Source organism: Cololabis saira, chromosome 14 (assembly GCF_033807715.1).
Source record: "Cololabis saira isolate AMF1-May2022 chromosome 14, fColSai1.1, whole genome shotgun sequence".
NCBI lineage: Eukaryota > Metazoa > Chordata > Actinopteri > Beloniformes > Belonidae > Cololabis > Cololabis saira.
The window spans coordinates 33,362,179-33,374,652 of NC_084600.1; the positions used below are offsets into that span (position 1 = coordinate 33,362,179).

The window sequence follows — 12,474 nt, forward strand, 5'->3', positions numbered from 1 at the left end:
TTAAACTGCTGGAAAGGAACTGGAATTTACCGGGATACCTTAAACAAGGAAGCCAGGGAGCAGTATATGGAGAAAATAATGATTATTAACGGTCTGGATCCATATGAAATCCTTACTAAAGTTCTGCACAACCCACGTCTTAGGCTACCTTGTTTAGGAGTGTTTGGCAGCTGCTTTGGTAAATGTTTGACTCGCCATGTGTTTCAAAAAATTAGTATAATAGTACAACATACAGTACATGTTTTGTATTACTCTTACTTTTCTTTTCTTTTTTTTGACTGCTTTGAAGAGGCTCCGAGGCGTGAGCAATATTTTTTTTTCCTCGTGAGATTATTTTTTTCCTCTGCAGCTACAAATCAAATAGTTAATGTTTTCCTCAACAAAATTAATCGCACCGCAGAGAGCTGGCCAACAACTGCGTTTAGCTGGAGAAGTGGGGAATAAAACCCGTTTGAATGATCCAACCCCGGTCTGTGAGTGTTTGTTTGTGGTTTAATAAACCTGTGTTTTGATCCGACGCCCGTCTGTGTGCGTGTTAGTTTGTTTACTGAGGAACGTTATGTTTGGTCGGACTCGTTACAGCCGCGATCCAACCGAGCCGACGACTCTTTTACTCTTTTAATTAGTTATCTCAGATACTTGGCCTCCGTGGTTCTGCCTCCGAGCAGGAAACCGGTGAAAAGTTAAACCATTAGCGATCTTTTCCCCACGTCTGTTGTAAGGAGCTGCTGCAGCCACAACGCAGCAACGGGTTACCAGCTTCTGCGGAGCTCTGCGCTCCAAGCCCCGCCCATTTTCGTCTCGACTACGAATCACGAAGGAGGGGGAAGTGACGTATGCCGTAAAGGAGTCAAAGCCGTAAAAATGTGTAGTTTTTTAGTGTGGCAGGGTTCCTACCATGCTCCTCAAAGTTACATAGTGCCAGTGAAGGTGATACAGACCCCTCAGACCATGACAGAGGTGTCATTAAACCTGTTGTAAGTTGATGTACCATCACAATGACTCTGGAAATATGATATTAAGGTGGAAAAGTTACGTAGTGTCGCTTTAAACAGGCCTTGAATGTCTTAAAAACAAGCTTTTGATTGTTTTTGCTAAATAAATTAGAAATTCAGCCTCTGAGCCACGTCTTTATCTTCCCATTCTCTAACCTCATTCTCTATGCGGGATTCTGAGTGGGCGGGGAGGCTATGATAATGAGACACTGTGCTGATTGGCTGCCTGAATGACGCCATACACCGCTACGGAAAAATGGCGGAAGCTCCGGCCGGCAGAGTTAGTTTTGGGCGTGGTTTCACCTATGTAAATCGCATTTTCGTTACGTAACGAAAGGGAGCAGAATCTGAACGGCTCGTAGAAGCCACATCACACTGGACGGCTCATCCGGACGGCTGTACAGACACTGCAGAATTTGGTTGCTTTCCTCCTTCTCTGAGTTGGCAGGCTCAGGGGAGACCACTTTATATATGTTAAAGTAAGAGAAAACGTGTTTTTCATAATAGGTCCCCTTTAACATTACTTTATTTTTTTTGGAAACTTCAACGCCAGCAGGACACGGTAATGGTAGTCAAACATACTATTAAAAAACACATAATTGTATGTAAAATAGCATCATAAAATGTGTTGGTGGCCCTGTAGATATTATTTTAATAATGTTGGTTCAAGCGGGAGGGGATGGGGGTGATACTTAGTGCTGAATGGATAAACTCCCATATAATTTCCCATAGACTGACCTTTCAGAGCCTTCAGTTTCATCTTTACAATAACACATCTTTGATATTACATAACATGCTCACGCAAGTCATTTGATCAATCACAATCAAGAGGGTAAATGATGCTTTCTTAAATCAGAAGCTACTAAACTGTGTTGTGTCCGAAAAAGAGAAAATATCCAGTGAGTGGCAGTTCTGTGGTCGCAAATGCCTTCTTGATGCCAGAGGTCAGAGTAGAATGCCAAGGCTGGTTCCAGCTGATAGAAAGGCAACACTAACTCATATACTAGTTACAACTGAGGTATGCAGAAACGCCGAGAGCCGCAGTCACAGGGGAGGTCACAATTGTCCCTGGCAAGGTCCCACAACAGAGGCAACAACCCAGGCCCCACAGAGCCACCATGAGGCCCCCAGCAGAGATGGGCCCAAACACACCACATAGTGAAGTTAGTTCTCATTTGGAGTGAACCAGCTTTCCACTGCATTTTAGAGCAATGAGGTACCATGTCCAGGTTAAAAACCACAATGCTTAGTATGCTCAAACTTTGCATAAGTTAACTTTTAGATTGTAAAGTATATCTAAAACACAGTTTGTGATTTGTGAAGCCTTTATTCTACTTGTAAAAATTTAAAACAGGGCAATTTCATTGAACTTAAATGTATTTATTCTTTTCTTTGTATGATCGTCATTGTTTTGTCACAAATTTCTCTGGATGTCTCTTCGTAATCTACTGTTGAATCTTTGGTTCAAAGCTGTTGATTGAACTTTAGTTTGAAGTTGAACCACCATATTTTAAATTCAGCTGGTCCAGTGGCCAGATCTCTGTCAGGTGATATAGAAAGTTGAACTGCATTGCAAGCGTTGTGTAGTTTTATGTGGTTTCTTCTCAGTTGTCTGGCGAGGCATGGGCAATGGTTCAGGGAACAGTGCTGAACAGGGCAAATTATTAGTTACCATAAATCTTTAGGATGCCAGCAGGATGAAACATTGGTCAGGTGAAGACAGCAATCAGCAGATAACAGTGTTGCTCCTTGAAAATGAATAAATCAAAGAAACATTACCACCAATTAAGTTGTCTACTTGTGTGGATGAGGAAACTGGGATAGATGGTGATTAAGACATCCAACACTGTTCACCACATAGTGCATGTTCCAATGTACAAAATGTTAAATACACAATATTTATATGTAGCCTTGTTGCTTTATAAATTGAAATTGTAAAAGAGAAAAGATTCTGATCCACTTTCTCAAAGGTCACTTTCAGATCAGTGAAATTTGAAACATAGTGGTTCATTATTAATATATGGTTTAATCTACTTGATAAAAAAAACATATGTACCAAATATTTGTGAGTTTTCTATTTTATGCAATTATTTTGCAACCAAAACAATAAAATAAAACATTTAAGGTGGCCATTTCTGGTTGAATAGATGTGGAATGGTCTGAGTTTTTTGAGTATCCAAGAAAGGGAAGCACACTGCACCCTATTACCACGTCTAATGTGACAAATTACCTTTCCCCCAAGATAACAATACAAGACCTTTCTCTTTCTTACTTCCAGGATTACGTTCTTTACCGTCTTGTCCAGTGCCTCTCAACCTCACACTGAAATACCAGATGAGAGGAAATCTTCTGCAGTTGTCAATTCCTGAACACCTGGTTATATGATAATTACAAAACACTTCTCTATAGCGGAAATGGGAATACTTTTCCTGAGAAAAAATATTAACTTGTTGTAAAGAGGTAACATAGTTGAGGAGTGGATGGGAAAGTTGGGTAACACTTTCCCATCTACTCGTAGCAAAATCTGCAACAGCCCTTATAAAGATCCCTGAGTATATATATTTTAATGTTTTTATTCTGTATTTAAAAAAGTACATGGACACATGAAGTAAATTAAGTTAATTCTTGCAAAAGAAACTGGAAAATTCCTTGAAGTGAATTATTGTTTACCAAAGATGAAACAATTCAGGTGATATGGCACACCTGAAGGAAGCAAACCTCTTTTTCTGCACATTTAAAAACAATGTTGTGTTAACGCCAGTGGGATTATAGTGGAAACTGAACATTATACTTATACATCAATTCCCTTACCACCTCCTAAAACAAAATTTGCAATAGCAATCACATCATGAATAAAAATATGAAAAATAAACTTGCATTTTATGTGAAAATTTAGTAATTTTTTTCATTTACCTTGTTGCTGGCTTGACTGTTGCTAAACTGAATTTCTTCAGTTTCGATCCTATTTTCTCACCCTCTGTGAGCTCTGCAAACTAGACTTATTATGTTCCATGACTCATACATTTTTACGGTTATATTGTTAGATATCAGCTCTGGCCCTTTCAAAATAAGAAATATAACCAAACTTTCAAGTGCAGCTCTTCAAATTATTATTCAGTCGTCAGTGGGTTTAATATTACGGGGTTTTATAGTCACTCAGCAGTGTGACCGAGTAGATCACATGGTGTGAAACATCTGCGTAGTCTTGTCCCCCTGAAACTGCCATGGGGTGACAGCAGGGTACCTGTAAATTCAAACAATTTCAGTATAAGATTTGAATATCTGAAGAATACACAATTGGTTAAGTGATTTCCATCAATTTGTTGTCTTTTTACTTTATAAAAACAGTGAAATATGATAGAAGTATATGTTGTACGTGAAACAGTTTCTCAGCCATTTCAAGGCACAACTCCACAGAGTAATCAGACTGCGAGTTGAGACGTTGATGCAATGCACACTTTGATATTCATGATGACTGTAGAAACCCTTCCACAGCCTAAAATAAGCTATTTTTACCTTCTTTTATTTTATCGCAATACGGAAAAACATTTATAATCACAGTTCAAGCTAAAGCATTTACAAAAATCTCTTAGATAAGCAAACAATAAATAGACCTGAGAGGTTCGGATTGTAAACGTGTGTTAAGAGACCAGTCAAAATCGGGTGTCAAAACACAGGTTAATGATTACGCAGATTGTTACGGTTTCTGTTTACAAAAGGGAGGAGGACAGCAGACAATAACGCTTTTGAGCATGCACTCACCTCACCTATCTTTATTAATTAATGATAAAATAAGACCACTTTAACACAAACAGAGGATACAGTGACCATTGTTTTATAGACAGTTCATTTCAATGTAATGATCTAAAGTTGTGATGTGTTTAAATCTTGGTAATGTGACTTAAAATAACATTTACTGCTGCCTTTAGTTGATCTTGTTCTCTTTAAAAGAAAATTCATGCTGAGCAAGATAGACAACGATCATAATGTAGACACCTCTTCTGTCAAAACTCTTCCTCTAAGAGGTAAACGTTCGGTTACATAATACGGCTATTTGCTCTGCGTATCCTGTACATTTTGGTCATGGTTTCCAAAAAGAGTAAAGCATACCACTATTTGTTCAGCAGTAATTTTCTCTCAAATAAAAACACAAACACAGTGGATGTTTACTACGAAAGACATCCAGCTGTAGAGGCTGCAGTACACGGCAAATAATTTTACATTGTTGCATGTGAGGTCTCCGTGAGCAGAAATAATGTATGTGCTGATATAAAGTGCATAAAAATGAAAAAATGTGTAATAAGTTGTTAGAAACAGCCGCTTGAATATTTTTTATGCACACAATGTGCATTTAGTGAACATATTTCTGTAGTCAGCTGAAGATGTTGAAATGCGAAACTACGTGTAGTTTTTCATGGTTTGGGTGTTTCGTGGTCTATCTTTGAGATAGTAAAGCAAACACGCGATTGATAAAGTTACTGCTGAATTTTCCATAAAGCCTTGCCTCTGCAGTGTGCCTGGAAATAGTCTGACAGGAGCTCTTATGCTACTTAGCAACATTTAGAGTACAGGCACGAGGACTTCTTTGGAGTATTTAAAAGTGTGGAATGCTGTGTGGAGAAAAGGCCGCTTAGGGGGGGTTGGGTGCCTACAGTAGATTAGCCATTCAGGAGCTTACAATTATTTTACGTTCCCTAAATGAAATCAATGAGTCAAGGGGATTGCGTGATTTAATCTAAGATAATTTCATTACTGTCTAGCCTTCAGGAGATTTCAATTTGTGGTGAAAATTTGCGCTTTCGGAAGGAAGTTTAATTCTCTCTCAGGCCTGGAAATGGAAAAGTTTTTATTGTGACTCCGTCCCACTGAGGGGACCAGCTCATTCTACCCTACAGAGAGCTCAACCCCATTTCTTTGAAGACTTTAAGAGGAACACCACATCTCACACTCTGAAAAGCAGGAAATATTTTCTTTTTCTTTTTTCTTTTTTTTTTTTTTTAATACAGAATGGGAGACTATGATGTAGAAACTGCATTTCTCGGACAAACAGGTCCATTCTTCTGGGCCACGTTCTTTCTCTTAAATACAGTTTTTGTGTCAACGGGATTCAACGGACTTTATATCATCTTTGCTGGAGCGGCTCCGAAGCACCACTGTCTCATTCCAGATGTCAACCTCACCGAGGAGTGGAGAAATGCCATCATCCCCTTTGCAAAAGTGGACGGCGAACCAGTTCAGAGCCAGTGCAGCAGATATAAACTAGATGTGGTTAGAAATCTCTCCGCTGAAGGATATGTTCCTGGAAGGGACGTTAATCTCACCAATCTGCCTCAGGAAGGATGTTTAGATGGATGGCACTACAGCAAAGATATGTACCAGTCCACTATCGTCACTGAGGTCAGTATAGAGGTACACCTGTGTCCGTTTCTGTACACTCTGAGTGGTTTTTGTTCATAACTCTTATTTTCACCTCTTTCACAGTGGAATCTTGTTTGTGACAACCAGTGGAAAGTTCCCTTTGCATCCTCAACTCTCTTTGTGGGATACCTTCTTGGTTCCCTAATCTCAGGACAGCTTTCTGACAGGTATTTCTTCCTTGATTGTGACTAAATCTATGAATTAAACTATTCTGAATAGATTATATTATTGAATCAGAGCATTTATCACACGTTACAGGTTTTATATTCTGTCTTTCTGCTCGTAGTTGTTAATAGCTGCTATTTGGGAACAGAAAAAAAACTAACAGGTGAACAAAGTGTGGTGACTGTTGCAGCCGTGGGCTGATTAGCTCTCATGAAAGGCAACAGCTCCATCTACTGTTGAGTCATCGGCAGATAAAGTATTACTAACGTGCCCTGCTCAAATTAACCTTGTTGTATCTTGACTGTTTATATTTGTTTTCTTCAATCGTTTCCTCTGCAAAAGAAATGAGTATCTCGTTATATTTTCTTAATGTACCGCATGTGTGAATATCCATAAATTACTACTTTTTTTGTTATACTTCAGGTTTGGGAGGAAAAAGGTTGTGTTTCTGTCTCTCGGTGCCCAGTGTGTCTCAGTCTTGGTGCAGTCCTTCTCTCATTCATGGAGGATGTTCTGCATCATGTACCTCTTTGTTGGCGCCTCACAGATCTCCATTTACATTTCTGCATTTGTACTGGGTAGGAACGTTGAATATTTAAATTAATTGATAATATCATCATATTTAGTTTATAGTCAGAAATGCTGTTTTTTTATGTGTTTCAGTCATATGGTCTGAACTGAATATTCATGATTTTATCTCTACAGGTACAGAGGTGTTGAGTAAAACTATGCGAGTTCTCTTCACAACCCTCGGGGCCTTCCTTTTTTATTGCATCGGCTACATGACACTACCATGGATTGCATACGGCATCAGAGAATGGAGGACGCTGCTTGCGGTTCTGTCTGCAACATCTGTGGTTTACATCCCACTGTGGTGGTATGTGTCCCATAATCCCATACAGGATTTCTTAACTAACATTCTTGGAAAGTTTTCATCTTCATGCACACCTTGAAAGCAGACAAAAACATTGACCGTGCAGGTTCATCCCAGAATCGCCCCGGTGGCTGATTACTCAGGGAAGAGTGGCAGAGGCAGAGGTCATTGTGAGAGATGCTGCAAGGAAAAATAAAGCTGAGGCGCCGCCTGTAATCTTTAAAGAATCTGAGGTGAGCGTGATGTCCCATCACTGTTCTGTAAAAGCCTGATACTAAAACTGTGATGCCCATTTCAACCAACAATTCTATTAACCAATAAGGCAATTAATCTCTTTTAAAATATGAGACCACAAACATGCTATCTTAATCATTTATCTTATCACGATACTAGAGTGAGACATACGTAGCTCAAAACCAAGTGTAAAAATGAGACTGCAGAGACCAGTGGATAATAGTTTTCCTTGCCTTTTGTTGTTTTTCTTTTATAACTTAGATATGACAAAAACAAAAAAGCATATGTTTAAAGTTAAAAAGAAAAAAAGAAAAGCCCATGTAACAGATACTGGCATGTACGTATGCTACATACAGAGCAAGACTTTTAATGGTATTTCATGGGAATGTAGATATTTTATCAAAAGGTAATTTCTTGATCCCAAACAGCTTGAATCAAAAACTGAAATTGAGCCGAAGTCAAAAAATGATGTCTATAATCCTACCCCTAAAACAATTTGTGTGCTACAACTGTCCACAAACAAAACTGCTTAGAATATATTTGAGATATTTGTATGAATAAAAAAGCGTTCTTCTTCCCCACTTTGGTTTTAGGTGCAGGATATGCCCTGTAGCAGGGTATACACCATGATCGATATTCTGAAATCCAAGAACATCAGATGCATCACACTCATGTGTCTCCTTTTGTGGTGAGTGCGGCTGAGATCAAATGAAATATGTCAATCATGGTTTTCAAACCTTCGTGGCTCAGCGATGATAGAGATGATACAACCTGGCTCATTCAAATGCAAAGGAACAACTAAATATGAGTTTTATGAACGCATACTCCTTGTAATTTACTTAACGAAAAGTTCCAGTGCCCTTCATACTGACAATGTGTTTTTTTTCTGTTTTCAGGATGGCAATCAACATTGGATATTTTGGTTTATCCCTAAATACGTCTAACTTGAGTGGCAACCCCTTTATGAACTGTTTTTTGTCAGCTATCACTGAAGTCCCTGCCTATATTGTTTCTACTTGGCTTCTCCGGAAATGCCCAAGAAGAGTACTTCTGTCAACATTCCTCATCCTCGGCGGAGGAGTTCTTCTGCTCATCCAGTTCATTCCTGACAGTAAGACTCCAGACTTCCACCAGAATTCACGCCACATTTCTTTCATGCCAGTTTAGTTTGCTTATAAATGTCATTATCAACGGCAAAGCTTCAAAATTATATAATTTAAAAAAAATATTACGATATTTGATGTAAAGAACCTACATATTAACTTAAATATCTAAGTATACATGTGTATGTCTTTTAATCAAAAGTTTACATTTTATAATAAATTAATTGTTATTAAAAAGTTAATTAATGCTTAATGTTGTGGAATAGAAGAGGAAAGTATCTACAAATAGAAGAATGAAAATATAATTGAAATATTATGAACTAAAACACTGTAGTTGTTTTATACATCTAAACAGACTATGTCCAAGAATCATATCTTTATTTGATAGACTTTATCTGATATGGAGGACAGTGTGACTTGTCAAGATAACACAAGATACCAACCACATAAAAACAATCTTTCTGTAAGAGCACTCCCTTTTGTATCTGTATCAGCGATGGCATTGATATTATGGACACTAGGAGAGGTACCATCAAAAAGAAACAAACAGAACAGTGCTTTTAAACATGGAACTGGTACCAAATAAAATCTTTGGACAGTCCAAAGGAGTGCACTGTCTTGTTGGCATTAAAGCCAACACTGAAAATATGACCTTTGTGATTGTTCTCCACCATGCAAATCAGGAAGTAGAAACAACTCCTCTCTCAGACCATTGAACCCATTTTCACCTGATAACATACAGGCCAAGATGAATTTCACAATTCAATTTAATTACCATTTACCCTCGTCTGTTCTGGAGAAACCTCGTGTACATGAACAAACTGGAATCTGTCAGATAGATATGATTTAAACAAACCTAGGGCTCTCCCTTTAATCCCAACAACATGCTCTAACCTGTGCGGTAAAATGCTGATCTACAGTGTCAAAAGCAGCACTGAGGCCCAGTAGAACCAGTATAGACACTAATCCCTTATTATAAGAAGGTCATTCATGACTCGAAAACGGTGCTGTTTCTGTGCTATGATGTATTCTGAACCCTGACTGAAAAACTTCAAATAAATCATTAATGGGGGGAAAAAAACAGTAGAGAAAAGATAAACCTTGACCCCAATTAGTGGTATCTCTGGCATCAATCATATCTTTATGATCAAATATATCTTTATCTCCATGTCTGAAAACGGTCTACTGCCTTCAATGAAATCTTTATGGCATCTGTCTGCACACTTATTCTGCTGTCTCACTTCCCAAAACAAATAAAATGAAGAACCCAACATCTCAACGTGCAGTACATGGCTATAAAATGAAGCCCTTAAATAAGATTGATACACTTGTGATTATCCAAAATCAACTTAAAAGAGTCAATGCAATCAATTGTGTCTTCAGATTTTAATCACATATTTAAATGTATAAATATCATAAAGCAGAATGATAACACTTTTTATTTTGATTACTTTTGAATGCAGAACTTTCTATGTCTCCACAACTAATGACATAAAAGAGCAAATCATTCCCACTTTTCTCCTCAGCTTTTCATAATGTCGCTCTGACACTGGAAATGACTGGGAAGTTTGGCTTCACCATGGCCTTCAGCATTGTGTACATCTACACCGCTGAGCTCTACCCAACTGTACTCAGGAATGCCGGCATGGGATTGTGCTCCTCAGCTGCTCGCATTGGCAGCATCACAGCTCCCTACGTCATCTATTTAGGTACTGGAATGCCATGTCTCTTGAAAAGATACTGCATGTTCACTGTAGTGATATCATAAATTGACAAAAAGATCTACGCAAGATAATGTTTCAAATATAATGAAGATTTAGTTCAAAATAAATGTATACCATTTTCTAATATTAACTTTTTTTCCTTTGTCATTTGAAGGCACATATAACAAAGTGCTACCATATATTTTAATGGGAAGTCTCACAATGGCCTCTTCAATGGTGAACTTCTTCCTTCCGGAGACCCTTCATAAGGATCTTCCAGAAACAGTTGAGCAGATGCAAGAATATCGGGGGTATGTCCATTCTGCCTGAGTTTCATTTGATAAGAGAAATGCACTAAATCAGTCAAATGAGCACAGTAGTTTAACTAACTGTGCTAACGTACGCCTTGTTCCCTGCACTAATATAACTAATGTGTTAATTTGCCATACTGTATGTAATATCTTTGTATTTATTTCAGGTTTTGTGGTGGGCCCAAAAGGAAGAAATATATTCAAAATGGAGCAACTTCCAACTCATCCCCTCTACATGAGACCAAATCTGACACACAGGCTCTCACTAATTAATTTATCTGGTCTTTTTAACAAAAAAAGAAAGTTTCCCTAATAAAGATTATTCACTGAAATCATACAAAAGTTATGGGAAATCATAAAACCCACTGACAAGTATTATTACTTTTTGTCTCTCCTTAGCTGATATTTGTTAATTCAATATGTTTTCTAGATGCAAAGAGCAAAACGGATTTGTTTTTCTTTTTTGTTTTACAAAATTGAAATACATGTAAATGATTTCCCACTGATTTTTATTTTTCATATAATACCTACAATTCAAAAGTAACATAAATCCTCTCAAAACAGAAATTCAGTTTTTGGGTGTTTTCTTTCCCTAATCCATGATTATAAGATTTTAAGTGAAAATGGTTGTGTTTTTGTGGTTGCCATCTGCAAAAAGAAGATCAATTTTATGGTTTTTTTCTGTGACATAAGGAATTATATAACTCACATGCCTTTACAGTAAATATGAGATTAAAGCCAACAGTCGGTAGCATAAAGACTCGAAACACTTAAACAACCTACAGTTGACTGAGCATTAAAATAAAAGTAAAAAAAACTCACCTGACAGCAGATGGTTTGGTAATTTGCTGAGCTCAATTATTCAGGTGTGTGCTCACATAAAGCCAAGATGGAAAGACGCAAGCAATGGTCTTAGAGAAGCAATTGTCGATGCATTTTAATCTGGAAAGAGTTATAAACCTATTCTGAACATTTTGGAGTTCAACATTCTACATTTCGAAAGATAATTCACCTGTGAAAAGCATTCAAGACAGCTGCCAGTGGACATCCCAGTAAATTTACCCCAAGGTCAGCCCATATAATTCTCAGATATACAATTATGAGAAGAAGGTGCAAAGCCATGACAATAAAACAATAAAAATGACGGTTCCCTTAATGCACTCATGTGTCTCAGATGGCAGAAATCCAATGAGGAAGAAGAGAAATAGAAACCATGTTGAAAGGAGAAGCCCTCATGAATGTTGCCTCTGTCCAACCACTGAGACGGAGACCACAAGCTACAAGCCAATTGTCATCCAAACTAGACCTAAACTGCAGAAAAGACGTTGATGCAACTGGATGTATGACGCTGACTTAGGGACCATTTAAAAAATTGCGATTCCCATATGCGCTTTCGGCACTCCGGGTTGTAGCCCCGCCTGTTTGGGACAAAATCCCGTCTCACACACACATACTGCAAGCCTTCATTCAAACTAGCATCAGCTCAAGCATGCACATATATAACCGCTCATTTATACAACTATGCCCTCACACATACACATATATAACCTGATCAGCTCCCACATACACATATAAAACCTCTCACATACAATACTGTTATTACTGATTCAGATGCTTATAGTGTCTTGTATGTATGAGTGTGAAGTTTTAGTAGTATGTATGTGTTAATTT

At 37.9% G+C, this 12,474-nt stretch overlaps 1 protein-coding gene across 1 annotated transcript; it reads left to right on the top strand.

The window, feature by feature from the left end:
* Positions 1 to 5,533: 5,533 nt before the first annotated feature.
* Positions 5,534 to 11,360, top strand: slc22a5 (solute carrier family 22 member 5). The gene is made up of 10 exons (XM_061740492.1): positions 5,534 to 6,392; positions 6,477 to 6,580; positions 7,002 to 7,156; positions 7,284 to 7,455; positions 7,559 to 7,685; positions 8,280 to 8,374; positions 8,583 to 8,797; positions 10,316 to 10,498; positions 10,668 to 10,803; positions 10,971 to 11,360. The coding sequence occupies exons 1-10, from the start codon at positions 6,003 to 6,005 to the stop codon at positions 11,074 to 11,076; spliced, it is 1,683 nt and encodes a 560-aa protein (XP_061596476.1). The 5' UTR covers positions 5,534 to 6,002; the 3' UTR covers positions 11,077 to 11,360.
* Positions 11,361 to 12,474: the final 1,114 nt, after the last annotated feature.